Genomic DNA, 18,923 nt, shown 5'->3' with positions numbered 1-18,923 from the left:
TTTGCTGATATATAAGTTGAATAAAATTATAATTTTAAGATGCAATATTTAATTTTTTATTAAAAGTATTGTATATTCTCTTTTTAAGTCTTATATATCTTCCTAGTGTAAATATGGCAGATGTCGAGAAATTTTGTTGCTAGGAGACAGATATTGTTTGATCTAAATCTGCCTCGTATTTTAATCTCTTGTAACATTAGAATAAAATGTGTAATATTTGAATATCGAAAAACCAAGTGATAATCGAGATGGTGAACGAAAAAGAATTTTGGACGGAGATTCGAAAAGATATACCAAGATACAAAAAGAGGAAGCCACGAGTCGTTCCTGCTTTCACTATACAAGCTCTGCAGGTGACACGCATAATGAGAAGTGACAGTGATGAGATATAAGGATGAACGTAATATGCGATAATACAATGTCAAATTTTGATTTGCAGGAAAATACCGTTGTTGCAAAACCACCACGATGCGGATTGTACAAACCTCGTCCACCGAAACCGTCGACTTTCCGAAAGTTCTACAAACGTGGCGTGTTTCCCATCTCCTTGGAAAACGACGGCTACGGTCAGAAAATTAATTGGAAAGTAGATATAGAAAACTTGGATTTTCATCATTATTTGCCGATGTTCTTCGATGGATTAACAGAAACAGAACAACCGTATAAGTTTCTGGTAGAACAAGGAATATCGGATATGCTGGAACATGGTGGCCCAAAAATATTACCCGTTGTTCCTCAACTCATCATACCTATCAAAAGTAAATCCTATAAATTAATGTAAAAAGGATAGATAGTTGTATTAGTGTTGAAAAAAATATATTTTAGATGCTTTGAACACAAGAATGCCTGAGATAATCTGCACCACCATGAAAGTACTTCAATGTTTAGTACGTTCAGCAGATTGTGTTGGTGAAGCTTTGGTTCCATATTTTAGGCAAATTTTACCTATTCCTAATTTACTCAAAGACAAAAATGGTGAGTAGATATCTTTAATTTCCCTTTTATAAATGAGAATAAAAATGAAATCTCTGGTGATTCTTCAGTGAACCTTGGAGAGGGTATCGATTATTCTCAACAGAGAGGAGAGAATGCAGCAGATATTATACAAGAGACGCTTGAAGTATTGGAAAGATATGGTGGTGAAGATGCTTTTATAAATATCAAATATATGGTCCCTACTTATGAATCTTGTATAATGAATAAATAGACATGGCTTTTAATAGAAAATAGTATTGCAATCCATACATTAAACAGATTTATTCGATATTCGTAAATGAAAATTATTAAAGTGCACATACAAAATTTAATTTAATAAGTCATATAATATATGAATACATAAAATAATATATAATAAAGAAAAATATATCACATATACATTTTGTAGACATAAAAGATGGAATATTTATATTATTAATCATTTACAATTTAAAATTAAAAATTAATAACACATAATTATATATATATTAAACAAAACTGATTATAAAAAAAGAAAATTTATGAAATGATAAAAATGAAATTACTTATTGTCATAAAGTATTTATTTTTTGGCTCGTATTTTATAAATAGTGTAAAAAGAAGAACAAAAGTAGTAGTAAATATTTTTTTTCTGGTGTTCATGAAAAAAAGATTTCTAAAAATATATTTATATCTTTCCTGCATCTTCTTTCAAGGTTACAGTGCGATTAAAAACAAGCTGAAATAATAGAAAAAGAATGTTAATACAACGTACATGTATTAATGTAATTTTTTACACACATACATTTACCTTGTTAGGCCTGCTATCAGAATCGACCGAAAAGAAACCTATACGTTCAAATTGAAACTTTTCGTATTTATGCACTTTTGCCATTTTAGCTAAACTATCATCCATATATGCTACAACTTCTTTTTTACTGATGGGATTAATGTCACTTAAAAATCCATTGGGTACTTCATTTGTATCTTCAGGATTTTTATGTTTGAATCTAATAATTAAGACATTAAAATTATCTTAATCTCATTAGAATTCTCGCAATGTTTTAATAATTTGAAAAATGTCATTACTCACAAACGCTCGTACAGCCTAACAGATGCCAATACTGGATGAGACACCCAATGTATAAACGCCTTTGGTTTATTGTTTTCTGAAACAGGCTTTTGTATAACTGTTATAGCTATAATGTTGCCACTGTCATCTTTCACTATATTTTCTAGCGTCACCACGATGCCTGCGTGCTTTAAACCTACAGATTGTTTCGGTGTCAAGCGTCTAAAACCTTTCTCTTCAATCTACAACACAAACATGTATTCAAATAAAATTATAAATATAACAAATTTCTAGAAAAAAGATAAAAATATACATTGCATACTTCTTTAAAGTCCGAGGCTTCTATGTACAGGATTTCGTCGAATGTGATTTCATGATGTCCTCTCTCTGGTTCGTTAGGAAAATCGGGTACAGTCAATTTTATGGCTTCATCTTCAGGGAAATTTACTATAATCATTTTAATAGGCTCTAGAACGACCATATATCGCGGAGCTGTGAGATTCAGGACATCCCTAACAGTTGCTTCTAACACTGCTGGATCGACGGTCGCTTGTGCACCAGTTACACCCATTTGAGCGCAGAAATTATTTATAGCTTCTGGTGGAAATCCACGTCTACGTAGTGCACTTAATGTAAACAATCTGTAACAAAAACAATATATATATATTTATATTATTAGTAAAATGGAAATCTATTACTATTTATTTTATTTTTATATTATTCTGTACCTGGGATCATCCCAATCTGATACTATTCCCTCTTGTATTAATTTGGCAATCTTTCTTTTAGAAACTACAGTATAATTGACATTTAATCGCCCGTATTCCCATTGTACGGGACAATAAACGTCCAAGGCGTTGCAAAGCCAATAATAAGATGATCTTCGCGATTGAAATTCTTTTGTGCAGAGAGAATGGGTGATATTTTCAATGCTATCGCACAAGCAATGAGTGTAATCATAAGTGGGATAAATGCACCATTGGTCACCAGTTCGATGATGCGGTGAATATTTTATTCTATATGCAACAGGATCCTGTTTGCCTTCCTCTAAAGTCACTTTCAAACGCAAGGTTGCTTCTCCTTCTTCCAACAAACCATCTTTCATATCCTATTTTCAAAAAAGAGATAAAATAGACAAATATGTAGGGAATTATCGAAGAAATACGCTTGAGATGAATATTTACATTAAACAGTGCCAAACTCTCTGCAATTGGCCTGTTACGCCAAGGACTTGGTGGTGGATTGAAACCCTTAATTTCCTCGCTGGATTGATGACAAACGTAGGCTAAGTCTTTCTCTATAAGCTCCACAGCCCATTTGTACAGCTGCTGGAAGTAATCAGATGAGTGCGTGATCGCGGCTGGTTTGTAACCAAGCCATTCCACCATTTCTCGTATCCCGACGAAAAATTTCTCCTCTTCCTTTTCAGGATTTGTATCATCATATCGCAAGTAACACATGCCATCATGTGCAGCAGCATACCTGTGATATTAATTTTTATTATATATTATATTATATTTATATTCATTATATATTAATATAATTGGCTTGCAAAAGTGTCACATGCCCGAAATTGATGTTGATAGCCTTTGCATGTCCGATATGTAAAATTCCATTAGGCTCTGGTGGAAATCTGGTTACTACTTTACTACCAGTAGCTTTCAAGTGTTCCTGCAATAGACGATGTGTGTTTGGCGTTACAATATATCCTTCAGCTTTATAATTTTCCCCAGCTTTATGAAAGTGAATCTTATTCTTCATAAGTTCACTTATGGTTTGTGCTTCCACCTTTTCGCCATTTGATGCTTCTTTCCGTTCTAAAGTTTTAACAATCAAATAGAGAAAAGTTAAATAGATAATTTGCGTCATTTTGAAGATGGATATCCAAAATTTTTTAACACAATACACAAACATTATTACAGCTCACCTTCTTTTACAATATCAGATTTATTAGCTTTTGTTTGCTTATCCTTTGGCTGTTTCACTGGTAAGAAATCAGTCTCAGTTTTTGGGCCTAATAGATCGAGAAGTTGGATATCAAATTCATTTTTTACCGTTTTACCATCTGCCCATTTTAAAATATTTCGTACTTTTTGCATAAGTGGACCAGAGTTAAAGCGGTACCTATTTCAATATAAATGACATAAAATTGTAATTACTTATGGTAATGCAACATTGTATTTTTTAATGTTTAAATTTTCATTTAAATATAATGCATACATGTTATTGAACTTTAAATAATCTGTACTTTTTTAATGTTTTATTCACCTCTTTTCTAGTATCTCATTTTTATGTGCCTTGATGATTTTCTCTACTTCCTCTTCTATCTGTTCAGGTGAAACTACCACTCCTACACCACAAAACTTTTCAAATTCTGCTATATTAAGAGTATTATTCAAATTAGCCAGCAGATAATCCAATGCAGCATCAACTCTTTGTACATTATCTAGCTTTTTTTTAACTATATAATTAGTAACAAATGGTATTTTGTCTGCAACTTGATTTTTAATCTTGGAAGCTAGATGATATAATAAAATGCCAGTTTCTGCAAAAATAGGACCTTCGCAACCTGCCTGTAAGTGTTAAATAAATTTGTAATATATATATATATTTTTTTTTTTATTTTTTCTTTGTTAACGTATGCCAGACTGATCTTTGATAACTTTACATTCATGTCGCATGAGTTGTAAGCATTCTATATTGTTCAGATTAATAATTTTGCTTATAATATGTATCTTATAATATTTATAAGATTATAAAACTCATTATTATCAAAAAAGTAACATTCAAAATGCTTTACAAATAAAAATATCTATATGATAATTTTTGAAATAAAATAAAAAAGTTATAAGTCTGACAAGAGTTTAGCAGGAAACATGTTACAAAATTAAAAATCAAATTCATAGTTGTGTTAAAAATACACAGACAACATATAAAAAAGATATCTTATGTTTTTTTTAAACATCTTTATTTAGGATTCATAATACTAAAAAATATACGCATATTAAAACATGTATCTAAAAAATATCTCAAAGGCACCTTTAAGCTGTCTTATATTTCTTAAACATCTTTAAAATGTTTTCATATTTTAAGAGATTAAGATATCTTAATCTCCGAGTATGATGCAATTGCAGTAAGAAAAAAACAATGATGCAAGAACGTGAGAGATTCTAGATTTTTTTTACAAAATTTATTTTCGAATTTAATTGTTATTTTCAAATTTAATTAAAAAAATACAATTTAGACAGCATTTAAAATTCGATTATTATAAGATGAACCGGTAATCAGTCTACTAACCTCCTTTATCGCCAGTTTGAGATTCTTTGTGACATTCGCATTTTTCAAAGTTTCCTTAGCCTTCTGCTCGCTCAGGCCGATCGTTTGAAATACTCTCACATCGTCCTCGTTTGCCGCTGACATTTTATTTTTTTCTTATTTGAAAAATAAAACTTTAATAAACCACGATCACACCTGATCACAGCCACGTGCATTTATAACCTTCTTTCTACGAGTTGTTGGAGGGGGGGGGGGGGGGTATTAGCAGATTAACTTCGGTATGTTTCGGGTCAATTCGGCACGACTCGGATATAGGCCTAGTTCACATCGAGCACTTGATACGCGTATCAAATAGTAAATAACTAGTACATTGGTTCAGTTATTGGCTGATCACTACTTGATACGCGTATCAAGTGCTCGATGTAAACTAGGCCAATTATTGAACTTATCAGTTCCTGCACTGCTTGTCCTTCCTCAAGACCCAGTGCAACGAGTACAGTGAACTGTTGCACTAAATTAATAGCGTTTTTCACTGGGAGAACTAGTGCGCACTGAGTGCACATAAAGGTTATCACAATTTCACAATGATATAAGTAATTAAAAAAGTAAAATAATTAATAGTAAAAGCTATTATTTGCACTCATTCGATGCGTTTTTGCTTAAAATATTTTTTTGTAGAGTAATATATTTTAGAGAGGAAAGGAGAGAAAAGGTTATTGCAGAGAAATGTTGAAAGTGGAAAATCAAAGAGCAGATTGACAGTCAAGAAATTCAGTCTATAAATATATGCACAGATTGATTTTCGTTGTTGATTAACGTAGCAAATTAATTATCTTAATAAGCGGTACGTAAAAGACACTCGATCTGTAAAAGTATGGAAAATAATGACGATTATTTTGATCTCTATCACTCGAATTTTAGGAGATTGATAGATTGATCTTGTATGATTATTTTTATTTCTAGCTTTTTATGTGTAGAAATAATATCTATACATTGTGAACAATGTGTGAAAGCGGCGAGGAACAACCGCGATTGAGCTCGAGCACGTTTGCTGTACTACAAGAATTTCTCAAGGAAAGATGTGAGCAACAGAATTTGCTGGAGCATTTATCTAACAATAAGGAAGGTCAGATACCAAATATTTGGTTTGATGAGAATTGGGTGAGTCAATAATAATGTATGGTATACGTTAATATATGGTAATATTTTTGATCCTCTGAAAAAAATTGATAAGTAATTAATGTTATAGCAATTGAGCCAATTTTGGTATGATGACAAAACAATACAGGCTTTTGTTAAAGGTGCATTAAATTCTACACCAGCAAATGGAAAAATTGCTTTAGTTTCTTGTCCAACAATTTACAGTAAACTGAAAAAAGAATGCGGTAAAAGGCAAGGTACGACAAGTATTTGTACTCTACACAATTCATAATGTAAGTAATATTTGTTGAGAAGTTTTTAGTGTAAATATATTAATTTAATTACAGTTGTGCTGTTTGAGTACGATAGTCGTTTCAAGACATTTGGCGCAGATTTTATACAGTATGATTACAAATTCCCTCTAAACGTGCCCAGATATATGTCTAGTCAGTTTGATTTAGTCATAGCAGATCCGCCATTTCTTTCAGTCGAATGTCTAACTAAAATTGCAGTAACAATAAAGTTTTTAACGAAGAAAAACATTGTGCTTTGTACAGGTATGCGTACAATTTTTTGTTTGCATATTGCTTATATATTAACGTAAGAATAAATATAATTTTATATGTATAGGAGCTGTAATGACAGAATTGGCAGAAAGATTGTTGGATGTCAGAAAGTGTGACTTTATTCCAGGTCACAGGAACAACTTGGCGAATGAATTTTGCTGCTTCTCAAATTTCGATTTTGATGAAACTTTGGAATAAGCATCAACAGTATTATATTAAGAACTACTAAAGAAAGCTATATTTAGAGTATAAATATTAGTAAATTAATAAGTTTATTTATATTTCTGAAGAATCAGTATGAATGGATTTAACTAATCTAGTCAACGGATACTTAATAAACTTATTATTTTGTTATTGATATTTTCATTTATATAAGTTATATTTATGCAGGAAGACAAAAAGATAGAAATTGATATATATATATATATAGGTATATTATGCTATGCTTAACATTTATCAATCTCATCTGAAATTGTGTACGACATACACATTTTATTTTGTTCTTGATCATATAACGTAATTTTTTTCATATGTATTTATATAACAAGTTTTTATTATAAAATATGAGAAATAATAGAAACGCGCGCGAAATAATTTGAATTTATTATAACGTCACTCCTACGTCATCCTTGGTGTGATTGGAAAAGAAAATTCCCTAGATAACGAGAAGGTAAAAGATCCCTAAACATAGTCGCATCCGCGAAAAAGTAGACACGCGATGGAAAGCGTAAATATTTACATCTCTTGAGTGTTCGTTGGCGCATTTTTTTTTTATTTGTAATCATGATAGACGGGAACATCTCGATGGAGGAGGACACGGAATTACGGGACCTAGTGGTCCAGACCCTGGAGAATAACGGCGTCCTCCCTAAAATACGGGTGCGTCCTGGGAAAGCTATGTCGCGAAAAAAAAAAATATACGAGTCTATGTAGGTTAGGCGTATATCTTGAAACGAATGGGCGAAAACGAACGCGTTAATTCATAGTCTCCTCTTCTTTTCTTTAATCGCTTTATCGAATCTCTTTTATGATGTTCGCAGGCGCAACTCAGGGCAAGCGTGTTCCTGGCACTCGAGGAGCAGGATTCGGTGATGGTAGGTGTCGTTCGAGCGTGCCGCAATAAAGTGTAAAAAGAAAGCTTCCTGTTTATCATTCTTTGTGCTCGATTGACCGTAATGGGTTTTCATGCATGCAAATTGCACGCAATGATATACAGACACTGTTATTGCATTTATCTTACAAAGAAATTTATATTTCATAAATATTATACATTTATTACAATTCCCTCGATAGAAAATTATGTACAAAATTTTCAAACAAAAATATATTCTTTAACTCTTGGCATAAAGAGATTTTTAAAAGTTAAATTTATTTTTATTCAAAATTTGTAAAAGAACTATGCGATGTAATTAGAAACTATTTAACAGATTTGAATCGAATGTTTCAGAATCCTGAGCCGCTTCTCAACAAAACTGTAAAACAGTACCTGTCTAATTCAGAAGGAAAATTATTGTTTTCCTTGGTTAGGGAGTTCCTAGAATACTTCGGTCTTGACTATACAATATCTGTATATGATCCGGAGACATACTTAGGAAAGGAATATAACTATGTAGGGAGAAATAAATTGTGCGAAGAATTAGGTATTGACTCAACCGAGCCATTGCTGGGGGAAATTTTGAAGAATAGCATCAATGGTGCCTTTAATAGTTCACAGAAGGTATTTTCTTTCTAAATTAAGTTGATTATTTTCATATAATTAGTTATAATATTACAGAATATTTTATCTAACTTGATTATCTGTAATATCTTTGGTACTATTAAGAAAAAAAAAAGAATGTTTCAGCATTACATATTTATTATGGGTTCTTTCTTACAGAATAAAAGTAGTAAGAAACACGATGAGACGGACGAAGCGTCGACACATTTTGCGAACGCGACGTTTGAAGTGTCTGTTCCCAAAATTATACACAATGAATCTGTGTCGTCAAATGACAATGATTTCTCTGAGAAGCTGGAGAGTATTTCCGAGCAGAGTCCGAAAGTTCCAATAAACGTGACAATAACGGACAAGAAATGCAAAGATCCGCCGACTGACGCCGACATTCTAACAGATATGTCAGATTGTGATAAGCGTCAATCTTCTCTCAGGGAGAGCACAACAGACATTGATGGAATTGAAGGTAACAGGAACAATAATATAAATTTTGATAAAAGCACCACAAGTCTACATGGCGCAAGCACGACGACGAACGACGTGGCACAGGAGACTGATATCATTATGTCAAATCGAATAAATCCATTCAACAAATCCGAATCCTTAATTAAGTTCGATGACTCTATAGTAATCGATACGCAAGCAAATCAAAAGGATATAACTAAGCAAAACAGTATAAATAGTTTGGAGTTAAGCATAGAAAATAATGTACAAAGTAAAAGACCGATTAACACGGGAAACAACTTTGGCAAAACTATATATTTTGATGAGATTATCGTCGGCGGTGAGCACAAGATCGTTAGTACAATGAATGAAGCCAAGCCTTTTCTAGAAAGCTTGCCAACTATAAATCAAAAAGCTAATTCTATATTCAGCGATTTGCCGCCATTGAATGGTAGAAAGGCCAATATCAACGATCTGAAGGAATTAATGAATATTGGCCTTGGTAAGTTATAAAAATATACTAATAGTACATATAAACATTTTTTTTCTATATAATATGTAGCATGCTAATTTTGCAAAAATATTAAGAGGATACATTTTTACAGCTGCAGATGTTATAGATAACTACGAAGAGGACTTTGTGTCATCTGCATCAGGTAGCGCAAACGAACAAAGTCCCTGTAAGGAGCCAGACAAGACAGATAGCCCAGTCAAGTTACGAATGAAGAAAGAGGAAAAAACTCAAAGTGCCCGTAGTGAAGATATAAGCGAAGAAATCGAAGAAATTGACGAAATCTTAAGTAGTACTTCCTGCGTAAGTAAATTAAATTTAAATTGACGCGATCACAGGAGGGGAGAGGGGGGAAATGACACTGTTACAACTGCAACTGCATATATATTTTTCTCCCGCATGAATTACGTAACTATATACATATAGAATCGTTATATTTTAGCTCGAAGATACGAATACGGATAAGAATATATCAAACTTTACGGCTGGTATTACCGCGGATTATACATAGAAGAAATTTAATTTTCAATCGTCGCTACAAATCCTTGTAAGAATTATTGTAAAAAGATGTTACTCTTGTATGTAACATTGGTGAGATCGATACTCCATTGTTAGGGAATCGCGGATATCCACGCCGTCTACTAAGAGTTTGCAGAATTGAATTCATAGTTTCTGACAAAGGCACTGCCAAGCTGTGGCTCAATACTTATAAGTTGTGCTGCAAAAAGGAACGTAGAAGGAAAATGTCTGAATGCAACATTTCAACAGATGATATGATATTTTTGTACAGTTTGTAAAAATAAGCAATGTTCCGAAATTGTCATAGTTTACAATAACAATAGGTATATTCAAACAAGTATCACCAATTTTTTTCATAGATTGTCCGAGATATTAAATATTATATAATTAAAAAGAGATATCATCGATTCTGTTATTAATAGGCACACACATACATAAACACACACACAACGTATTTTTTTATTATTTATTATGTAAAGAGTCTTTATTGCAGTATTCATTATAGTACTAACAAAAGAGACGAAAAAATATGTGCGAAATTGTATTAAATTGTTATATAATTATGAGAGAAATTCGCAATATTTTTAAAATTTTTATTTTATATTTTTATAAAAGAAATATTGAAGAAATAATGCTGAATATATTGAAATAAATATATTTCATTCAACTTCAGACAGGCTACCTTCTACGTTGTGTAAAAAAATATGCCTAGTATTATTACTCATACAAGCATATTACACAAATGTTATGATAATTTAAATATTAGAGAAGAGTCAAACGTGAGAGTTACTGCTTCTTTAGTAATTTAGTTATAGTTCTCTCTTTTTTTTTTTTCTTTTTTTTTCTTTTTTTTATAGAAAATCTCTTAGTATTTTGTTGTGTTTATTGAAATATCTTTGTCCTTAATTTTATGACTGAACATTGTCCATTACCTCATTTATGTAAAGATATAATATTGTAACAATATCAGGAAATCGTCCGTCTAGAAATGGATTGCCTAAAAAATCCATCAAATTATTTTTTCGAACATAATGGTGCTAAGTGTTTGAAGCGAAAAGCTTATTTATGAGAGTTAACATTATCTAGAAAAAAGAATATCTAAGAAAAAAGAAAGAAAGATTAGGTGCTTACATATTTTCTTGCATCTATGATTCGCAGGAAATTTTAATTAGCGAAAGCTATAGATTAGAACATTAATTCCAACTCCACTTGAAGAGAAAAAAAAAAAACACTTAATGCGGATATTTTGTTACTTTCCCATATAAGATGCAATAACTAAGTACAACTCAAGGTGGATCAATTATATGCTTGACAAATCAAAATCTTTTTGTAAAAAATGTATAACCAGCCAGCTTTACACAAAGGAATTTTCATTGACGGCTAGTAATATTATCGATATTAGAAATTATGTCTGGTTCGAACGAAGAAATTCCGTCATTTAAGCAACTTTTAATTCAACAAACAAATCGAATAGAGAGAGTATTCGTCACAAAACAATTTAGATGTTAGTGACGAATTATGGAAGAAATATTGTGCTCAAATACTTGCAGCATTTTTTACTACATACCTGTATAATACTGTATTTAATTATATTGCTCTATACTATATATATATATATATATATATATATATATATATATATATATTTATTTATGAATTATCACATTTAACACATAAATGTTGCGAGATAAATGTTTATTTTGATAGCGATCACTCATACACAGTAACGGAATAGCTTAGTTCGAACTGCCGTTTATCCCGATAATATATGTTAAAGAGAAAACAAACAGGTATATTCCTGTGGCCAATCAGCGTGGTTACATTCTATTATCGATACACAATAATTTTACAAAGAACTGGTTTCAGGACTGCATTTGAACATTCCTACACTCTGTATAATCTAGAAGATATAGATACATTCCATTGTTACTAAGATAGTTGTTGCATTGTTACCATTAGCAAGCACGTTTACAGGATAAGTATTTCGCATCGTAGACTGTAAGAGTAATTTAAGGAGCATTTTATATATTCACTGCAAGAATAATTACATAGGTTTTACTTGAATTCTCGAAGCGACACACAAGAAGTTCTTAAAATTAACCGAATTGATGGCAGGGTATGCGCCAACATCTCTATTTATGCCTCTTAAAGACTTCATTTAACTATAGGACGGCAGTATATTTATGATGCTTAGACTATGTTGCTTATATATCTCTTTTTACTTTGTTTTTATTTCTCCTTGGTTTTTTTTAAATATATGATATATGATTGCATTTCCTCCGATTCGTATTTGTAACATAGATATCTAAAATATGTTTAAATATGATTAAATTTTAAAAGATACTATAGACATGCAAACTATTTGCAGTACTTTCTGTAATGTGCTTTTGACTGTATTTATTTATACTCGGGGATCATTGATATCTTCTTTTTGATATACTGTTGTTTGACGCAGCTTTTATGAGAAGAACATATCCGATACACACAAGTAATATATTAAATCAAGTAATAATTTTATTACGAAAAATGTATGTAGATATATGACACACAGTGGTGTTTAAATGCACATTTAATGGAGTGACAAGCTCGATATTTTCGGGGGGGTAGATAAGTAGGTAACCGTAGTCATAGTTATTCATAATCCACAGTTTGAAATTTCACGCGAACGAAGTATTAATAATAATGATAATAATCTGCTTTATACAGTACTTCTCTACAATATCATTGTCGCAGATAATTATTTTGTAACCACGTTGAAACATTGGTAGCTATACCGTGCCTTTTAGTGTGTATGAGATAATTATAAAGAATGCAAAAATATATAAGAATATTGTGGAATATTGTGGGTTTTACAAAACACCTATGTTACTTATTTATGATTTTCAAGTAATGATGTAATAATATGTATTCACACACACATGTATATGTTATTTATTTTATAAAGATTTTTCTCTTTTGCAATTGTCTACCTTTTTTTTCTTCATTAATTTACACTTCTATAAAGACAGTTTATTCTATTACAATTGTTATAATGATAGGCAGCGTATTTCTTTACAGCATTAACAAAGATATTTTTATTACTGTGTAAAATATGTAATTATACACTTTGTAAGTTGTAAGTAATTGAGCTTCTATATACTTTTTAATTATAGATAGCAATGTTATATTACAAGTGTATTTTAATTGTATTATACATAATTTACAATAGTATATTATATTTCAATCAATTTCTCGTATGAAAAATGATAATGTGTACTTCTCTTCGCTCTTTGTTTATGAACCTCATACCTTTTGTATGAATTTCGTATAAAAAAAAATACATCTGTAATAACTAATGAACACTATATGACCCATTGAATGTGCCATTAAATGACAGTATGGATACCAACAATATATTTTCATATATTTCTATATTTACAGTCTATTACGTTCTCTTTGGATTCGTTCACCATACGTTTTTGATATAAGATTAAAAGAGTCCATGTATCGATCCATACACATTGCTATGCATTTCTGTAAACAAATCAACCAATTAATTAAAAGGATGACAAATATCATTAGTCTAAATAAGAATCAATTGCATCGGCATATTATTTCAGAAGAATTTATAAAAATTCATGCTGCGAAAGAAAGAAATTGTAATCTTCAAAGTTTAAAATTGATTCTAGCATTACAAAAATCTCGTTTTCTTTCGAAATTTCTAGCGAATTTAATCCTGGCGAAGAAGCTCGAAGATTTCTAGAACTTTTATTTATTCTTGTAAAAATTTGTGTCGTATCTTTACTGAATTAAATTGGGAAGCTTTACCTGTTCCGAAGTGTCCAGCGATGTGCCCGGCTTGCTTATACATTTTTTAAAACACTTTTCCGTAATTCTCTGCAAATATACATAAAAAAAAAACATGCAACATTCAGTCGGCCTGAGATCAGCTACATGGAATAACGATATTGTTATCGATGATTTTTTAAATATATTCGAAAGCGTAATGGAGATACCGTGAGAAGTTCCTGAGCATTGGCGATTGCCATTTGATGTTTCACTTGCTGCATCAACTCTTCTCGCTGCGAACCCGTTAAACTTCCCGATGCCAACGCGTCCATTCTTGAAATTAGCGGGACGGAGAGGAGGGAGGTTATAATGTTTTCTTGCGAATGACAAGGATGAAATTTGTAAAAGAGTCCTGTGATTATCTCCCACACAGGACTTTTACGAGCTCGACTCGCACTAACCTCACCTTCCTAGCCGCACAAGCGAGAGCACGTGAGATTTGTCTTGTCGTAAACTTGTATATCGATCCTTTCGATATCGATAATTTCGATATCGATCCTTTCGATATCGATAATCTCGATATCGATCATTTCGATATCGATAATTGCCATCTCGACGCCATTTGCAAAATTCAAATCAAACTCTCGAATTCTTTACACGTGTCTACGAGACGCGCTTATACATTTTTCTTTTATAAGAAAAGATTCAGTGAGCGAATCGAGCGAAAGAGGTATCAAAATATATCGGATACGTCTCAAATTGCAATAAATTATTAGAAGCGATAATAAACGCAAGAGTAAAGGAAAAATGGGGAAACGCGTCTTTAAAAGCGTAAAAAAGATATCGGTAAATATTTGCAATCTCATTGTCAATATATTATGCACTAAGTGGTGTATTCTGTAAGAAAATTCTCTCTCTATAAGCTCTATAGCTCTGTAGCTCTTTAACTCTTTCTTTTTTTCGCTCTTCGCTCTTTCTTTTTTGTTCTACAGTGTTACACAGCTTATAAAGATCCAGCGTTATAGAGCATTTTTACAGAATAACCCAGTTAGCCCTTTTCTCTTTTGCCTTTATAGAAATCTAAAATATCAGACACTCAGGATCAAAAGAAAATACAGACGTTTCTACGTAAATTGCAACAAACAGTTAAGGAATCTTGTAGTAATGATGAAATCTTGCAAGGTAATTTAAATCATAATTTAAATCATAATTATAATTATTTCATTGTATAATTTAAATGATTGAATAAGGAAGAATATTACCCATGGCAAAAAATTGATTTCGTTCATTACTTTGTGTGCACGTAATATATTAAAGAAATAATTAAAATATTACTTTTATTTTAGCTTTTACTCTTAACGCCGATAGTAAAAGACAGACATTGCCGAGACAAAATTCTACGTCCGTCCACACAACTTGCAACGAAAATCCTGCATACGACAATAATTATTGTCAACGTTGCAAACATAATTTAGAAATACCTTCGAATATATTTCCATCGTCAGTTAAGAGGATACCCGGCTTTATAGGAAAATGTGAGGTTGAATTGAATTTTATTCAAACTATAGTCTGGTTGAAATCCATCACCGCCTGCGTACATCAAATACCAGTCGAGAAATTACAACAATTATTTGACTATCAATGCAATAAACGCAATAAAAATAGGCATATCAAAGATATTCACATTGAATCGCCATCAACTTTTGTAAATAAAACTCCATCGATACAGGAGATCAATAACAGCGAAAAATGCATAACGTTGAGTTTCGATAATATTTTAGATTCCTCATGTAATATCTCTAATGTTATATCTCCAATAATTGAAAAATCAGATTCCTATCTTGAAGATGTACAAAACGAATCGTTTAGCTTTGTATCCTCTTTAAAAGATCGAAATGAATCTGCCACAGAGCTATCAAAGCCAGGAACAAGTTACGTCATGACAGATGAAGAGAGGGAAAAATTTTTGTCACCACATTTTATAATTCCGGATACAGATGAGGAGTCCTTGTCAGATTTAACTGACATGTTTGAGGAATCTATTATGTTTAATGATGTGGAAGAGTTTCAAAGTTTTGAACATAACAATTTTAAACAGACAGCAAGGAAAAATTTTAATAAACAAGTAAACAACGAGATCATCGAAGACGAAGGTATTAAATTTTACTTTAAAAAATGATGCTGATTTTTCAAATGAACATATATCTGTTTCACTGACAAGATGTCAATCAATCGAGTCAATCCTTAACTTATTGAATTATAATTCTGACAACTGCATTATATTGACAGGCCAATACGATGAAGCTAATAACACGGAGACGTCAAACAATCCCAATACTCTCACTAATTATTTAACACAACTATCAATAAATGATACAAATTTTTCTCAAATTTCTTTAATTTCCTATTTGACACCTCTGGAGCAGAATATTAATGTCAATAATTTTCAAACCGATCAAGTGCAATCAAAAACTTTTCAAATCAACAATAACAGTTCCTGTACAGAGACGAGCGATGCCACTGAAAATAAAAATGAAAAAGGTGACAGTGCATACGATACATGGAAAATCGAGACACTTAATAACGACACCAAAACGACAACAAATAAACCTACTGCCAATAAGCCGGATACCAATGTCAGACACTATTATAATCTACGATCTCGCAAGGAGAAGGTGATTGAGAACAAAAAAGTAATAGTCTCTCCTTCAATGATACAGAAAGCAGTATGTAAAAAACAACAGTCTATGGGAAAGTCTTCGTCGAAGAAACGTAAATCGGAACCTGTGAAGAATGTATCGGAGGAAACAAAGAGAAATAAAAATGAAGTAATCTCGGCCAACTGGTTGAATTTTAATCTCGAATTGTTGAATGCAGAACACTTAATTCATACATCAGTCAAGGTAATCCTTTCGACGCTTTGTGACAAGAGAACAGCGCAAGAATACGTTAGGCATAGATGTTGGAAAAATAGTTTGGAAGAGCAAGCTGTAAACGCAGTCTTGAATATAGTGCATATTTTTAAAATAGAGAAGAAGCCCAATATATGCGAAGACCTAATCGAAACGGCGATAATCGAAACTTTAGACGAGATAATGACATGTGTACAATTAAATGAGGTATACGTATCATATTATACGTATATATTATGTTAACGCATTCTCTTTCTATTTACAAGTATCGTATAATATATATATATATATATATATATATATATATATATACAAGAAATGATAACAATAATAATCTTCTTTCAGACATCCATGTGGATATTTCGTACGACAATAATTCTACAATTTTGTCAGCTGCTGTCGATATGCGTCAAGACGATCAATTATCTAATTGCGATGTTAGAATCACTCCAATCTGTACTACTCGACACAATGAACGGAAATGAAATACGGATTATAGAAACAAGTCAGTTGCACTTAGTATCTTACGCGCTGGACATTGCTTTACAGAGATATCGTGTATTAGTACCGAGAGACAAGAAGCCTCAACCCATGGAAACCGCGATACCTTGCGTCGCAAATCTTTGGAAGATGCGCTGTAAGAAAAACGAGGAACTCGAAGATGTAAGCTTCGATCTGGATGCTACTGAGAAAGAATGGAGAAACGTATTACAAAAATTCACAGTAGTATCCGTGGAGCATTTCATAATGGCACAATTCGCCAATGTTTCATTTGAGTTATATAACACATTAATCTCGGTTTAATATAAGTATATAAAGTTTTATTTAGTTTTTATTAATTAATAAGTTTATTAATTAATAAGTTATATCTTATAAATATGTTTAATATATAAATATGTTATAATATATGTATATGTTTCTAATAATATGTTTCTAATAAATATGTTTTTATTATATGTTTAAATATGTCATTCTCTAAGCATTTTCACAGCAAAGCAAAATATAATAAGGTAAAAATTAATAGTAATTTCTTGCTATGACACGAAGCGCATCCATTTTTGTTTTTTTTAAATTGATCTTCCATTTCTGTAAAATTCTTGACGGGCCATCCGCATAAAGATTGTGGATTCTCCGGTATCGAATCGAAAGTAACGTTTATTAAAGTCTGCAGTGGACATATCTCTGTACAATTTGGTAGAGTCAGAGGGATCATCGTGCCATCGATACCGGTATAATAATTAATCTGAAATAATTTTAATATTCTTTACAATTTACGAAAATAATTGTTTTGATTTACGCGTGTATGTATCTCTCGAAATAAAATGATTTCTTGAACAGTTTGGCGGAATATAGTCGCAAAAGTGAGATAAAATAATAATAAAGAGAATAAAATAAATATTACCTTCATTCCGTACATGTCTGTATCGTTATTGACGTATAATTCGAATATCAATGCTGCCGCTTCGTTAGGTATATGAGGCGACCAGAGATTGAGATTTTTCAAAACCCCGACAATATTTCTTTCGTCGCCGCTGTACAATATTATTTTTCGTTCCTTTGATAAACCTATCTTGTATTGCAACGAGTTACCGAAAATCTCTTTTAAAAAAGTTCCACCGTTAAGTTGCCTTTGCAAAGAAGTAATTGAAACGAGATCATACTCTAGTAAGGTGACATCGTACATAGCACCATCCGGAAACACGTCAATCGCCCAATTGGGCAATGTTTCATTTCGATCAATCTGAAATAAAAAAATTTTTGTTGTATAAATCACGTAATATTACATTGATAAAATGTAATTTATATAAAATAATGGAGTAATCTTCTGTATGTATTAACATTTTTAACGAATATAAGATTCAACAAATTTGTAAAAGAAAAAGAGAATTTACAGATCTCTTTAAAAATTCATAGTTTTAGAAATTTTTTTTATCCCCTTTCTAAAAAAGGCATGTTATTGACATTGTTGTCGCTTTTCCGCGATGCTGATTGGCTCTCTGTCGATTCGCGTTGTGTGTTATATTCGTAGCATCGAAAGGCTGTCATC

The 18,923-nt window shown here is 31.6% G+C and overlaps 6 protein-coding genes across 11 annotated transcripts; 3 read left to right on the top strand and 3 right to left on the bottom strand.

Moving 5' to 3' along the window:
* Window positions 1-107: 107 nt before the first annotated feature.
* On the top strand, window positions 108-1,234 carry LOC145944351 (parkin coregulated gene protein homolog). Its single transcript, XM_083052621.1, has 4 exons — window positions 108-353; window positions 440-758; window positions 826-975; window positions 1,044-1,234. The coding sequence occupies exons 1-4, from the start codon at window positions 249-251 to the stop codon at window positions 1,205-1,207; spliced, it is 738 nt and encodes a 245-aa protein (XP_082908747.1). The 5' UTR covers window positions 108-248; the 3' UTR covers window positions 1,208-1,234.
* Window positions 1,235-1,355: 121 nt separating this feature from the next.
* Glnrs (Glutaminyl-tRNA synthetase) lies at window positions 1,356-5,548 on the bottom strand. Its single transcript, XM_083052620.1, has 10 exons — window positions 5,324-5,548; window positions 4,295-4,599; window positions 3,954-4,150; window positions 3,594-3,843; window positions 3,211-3,508; window positions 2,755-3,134; window positions 2,349-2,667; window positions 2,048-2,268; window positions 1,766-1,964; window positions 1,356-1,693 (listed from the first exon to the last, which is right to left on the bottom strand). The coding sequence occupies exons 1-10, from the start codon at window positions 5,444-5,446 to the stop codon at window positions 1,643-1,645; spliced, it is 2,343 nt and encodes a 780-aa protein (XP_082908746.1). The 5' UTR covers window positions 5,447-5,548; the 3' UTR covers window positions 1,356-1,642.
* A 157-nt stretch (window positions 5,549-5,705) lies between these two features.
* On the top strand, window positions 5,706-7,362 carry LOC145944352 (EEF1A lysine methyltransferase 1). 4 transcript variants are annotated; one of them, XM_083052626.1, is made up of 6 exons: window positions 5,706-5,869; window positions 5,996-6,146; window positions 6,266-6,463; window positions 6,552-6,699; window positions 6,790-6,999; window positions 7,073-7,362. In XM_083052626.1, exons 3-6 carry the CDS (start codon window positions 6,305-6,307, stop codon window positions 7,204-7,206), a joined length of 651 nt encoding a protein of 216 aa, XP_082908752.1. In that variant the 5' UTR covers window positions 5,706-5,869; window positions 5,996-6,146; window positions 6,266-6,304; the 3' UTR covers window positions 7,207-7,362. The 4 variants fall into 4 exon arrangements, with proteins under 4 accessions (XP_082908752.1, XP_082908749.1, XP_082908750.1 ...); XM_083052623.1 differs by having other exon boundaries at window positions 5,981-6,146; XM_083052624.1 differs by having other exon boundaries at window positions 5,706-5,907; window positions 5,981-6,146.
* Window positions 7,363-7,659: 297 nt separating this feature from the next.
* Window positions 7,660-12,469, top strand: LOC145944498 (uncharacterized). 3 transcript variants are annotated; one of them, XM_083052848.1, is made up of 6 exons: window positions 7,660-7,887; window positions 8,049-8,102; window positions 8,456-8,725; window positions 8,885-9,668; window positions 9,772-9,980; window positions 10,120-12,469. In XM_083052848.1, exons 1-6 carry the CDS (start codon window positions 7,792-7,794, stop codon window positions 10,186-10,188), a joined length of 1,482 nt encoding a protein of 493 aa, XP_082908974.1. In that variant the 5' UTR covers window positions 7,660-7,791; the 3' UTR covers window positions 10,189-12,469. The 3 variants fall into 3 exon arrangements, with proteins under 3 accessions (XP_082908974.1, XP_082908976.1, XP_082908975.1); XM_083052850.1 differs by having other exon boundaries at window positions 7,817-7,937; XM_083052849.1 differs by having other exon boundaries at window positions 7,862-7,941.
* Window positions 12,470-13,153: 684 nt separating this feature from the next.
* On the bottom strand, window positions 13,154-14,463 carry LOC145944499 (mitochondrial import inner membrane translocase subunit Tim13). The gene is made up of 3 exons (XM_083052851.1): window positions 14,192-14,463; window positions 14,004-14,072; window positions 13,154-13,709 (listed from the first exon to the last, which is right to left on the bottom strand). Exons 1-3 carry the CDS (start codon window positions 14,294-14,296, stop codon window positions 13,611-13,613), a joined length of 273 nt encoding a protein of 90 aa, XP_082908977.1. The 5' UTR covers window positions 14,297-14,463; the 3' UTR covers window positions 13,154-13,610.
* A 3,303-nt stretch (window positions 14,464-17,766) lies between these two features.
* On the bottom strand, window positions 17,767-18,641 carry LOC145944558 (venom acid phosphatase Acph-1-like; the record flags this gene model as incomplete). The annotated part of the gene is made up of 2 exons (XM_083052955.1): window positions 17,767-18,119; window positions 18,279-18,641. Coding segments are annotated over 2 exons (621 nt in total), but the record flags the coding sequence as incomplete, so codon positions are not given.
* Window positions 18,642-18,923: the final 282 nt, after the last annotated feature.

The sequence above is a fragment of the Prenolepis imparis genome, unplaced genomic scaffold (genome assembly GCF_030444845.1).
Source record: "Prenolepis imparis isolate NDT839.2.m4 unplaced genomic scaffold, iyPreImpa1.0 SCAF_13, whole genome shotgun sequence".
NCBI classification, from domain to species: Eukaryota; Metazoa; Arthropoda; class Insecta; order Hymenoptera; family Formicidae; genus Prenolepis; species Prenolepis imparis.
Note: the sequence above shows the minus strand (reverse complement) of the source record. Positions and strands in the feature narration are given on the sequence as shown.

What these genes read in the sequence shown, in the direction of transcription:
- LOC145944351 (XM_083052621.1), top strand. Translation starts at nt 249, where the DNA reads ATGGTGAACGAAAAAGAATTTTGGACGGAGATTCGAAAAGATATACCA. An exon ending in TCACTATACAAGCTCTGCAG is followed by an intron (nt 354 to 439) that starts GTGACACGCATA and finishes TTTGATTTGCAG; the next exon opens with GAAAATACCGTTGTTGCAAA. An exon ending in TTTACTCAAAGACAAAAATG is followed by an intron (nt 976 to 1,043) that starts GTGAGTAGATAT and finishes GTGATTCTTCAG; the next exon opens with TGAACCTTGGAGAGGGTATC.
- Glnrs (XM_083052620.1), bottom strand. Translation starts at nt 5,446, where the DNA reads ATGTCAGCGGCAAACGAGGACGATGTGAGAGTATTTCAAACGATCGGC. An exon ending in TCAAACTGGCGATAAAGGAG is followed by an intron (nt 4,600 to 5,323) that starts GTTAGTAGACTG and finishes TAACACTTACAG; the next exon opens with GCAGGTTGCGAAGGTCCTAT. An exon ending in AGAGTTTGGCACTGTTTAAT is followed by an intron (nt 3,135 to 3,210) that starts GTAAATATTCAT and finishes TTTTGAAAATAG; the next exon opens with GATATGAAAGATGGTTTGTT.
- LOC145944352 (XM_083052626.1), top strand. Translation starts at nt 6,305, where the DNA reads ATGTGTGAAAGCGGCGAGGAACAACCGCGATTGAGCTCGAGCACGTTT. An exon ending in TTTGGTTTGATGAGAATTGG is followed by an intron (nt 6,464 to 6,551) that starts GTGAGTCAATAA and finishes TTAATGTTATAG; the next exon opens with CAATTGAGCCAATTTTGGTA. An exon ending in AAACATTGTGCTTTGTACAG is followed by an intron (nt 7,000 to 7,072) that starts GTATGCGTACAA and finishes TTATATGTATAG; the next exon opens with GAGCTGTAATGACAGAATTG.
- LOC145944498 (XM_083052848.1), top strand. Translation starts at nt 7,792, where the DNA reads ATGATAGACGGGAACATCTCGATGGAGGAGGACACGGAATTACGGGAC. An exon ending in GCGTCCTCCCTAAAATACGG is followed by an intron (nt 7,888 to 8,048) that starts GTGCGTCCTGGG and finishes TGATGTTCGCAG; the next exon opens with GCGCAACTCAGGGCAAGCGT. An exon ending in TCTTAAGTAGTACTTCCTGC is followed by an intron (nt 9,981 to 10,119) that starts GTAAGTAAATTA and finishes GTTATATTTTAG; the next exon opens with CTCGAAGATACGAATACGGA.
- LOC145944499 (XM_083052851.1), bottom strand. Translation starts at nt 14,296, where the DNA reads ATGGACGCGTTGGCATCGGGAAGTTTAACGGGTTCGCAGCGAGAAGAG. An exon ending in ATGCTCAGGAACTTCTCACG is followed by an intron (nt 14,073 to 14,191) that starts GTATCTCCATTA and finishes GTATATTTGCAG; the next exon opens with AGAATTACGGAAAAGTGTTT. An exon ending in CGCTGGACACTTCGGAACAG is followed by an intron (nt 13,710 to 14,003) that starts GTAAAGCTTCCC and finishes ATTTGTTTACAG; the next exon opens with AAATGCATAGCAATGTGTAT.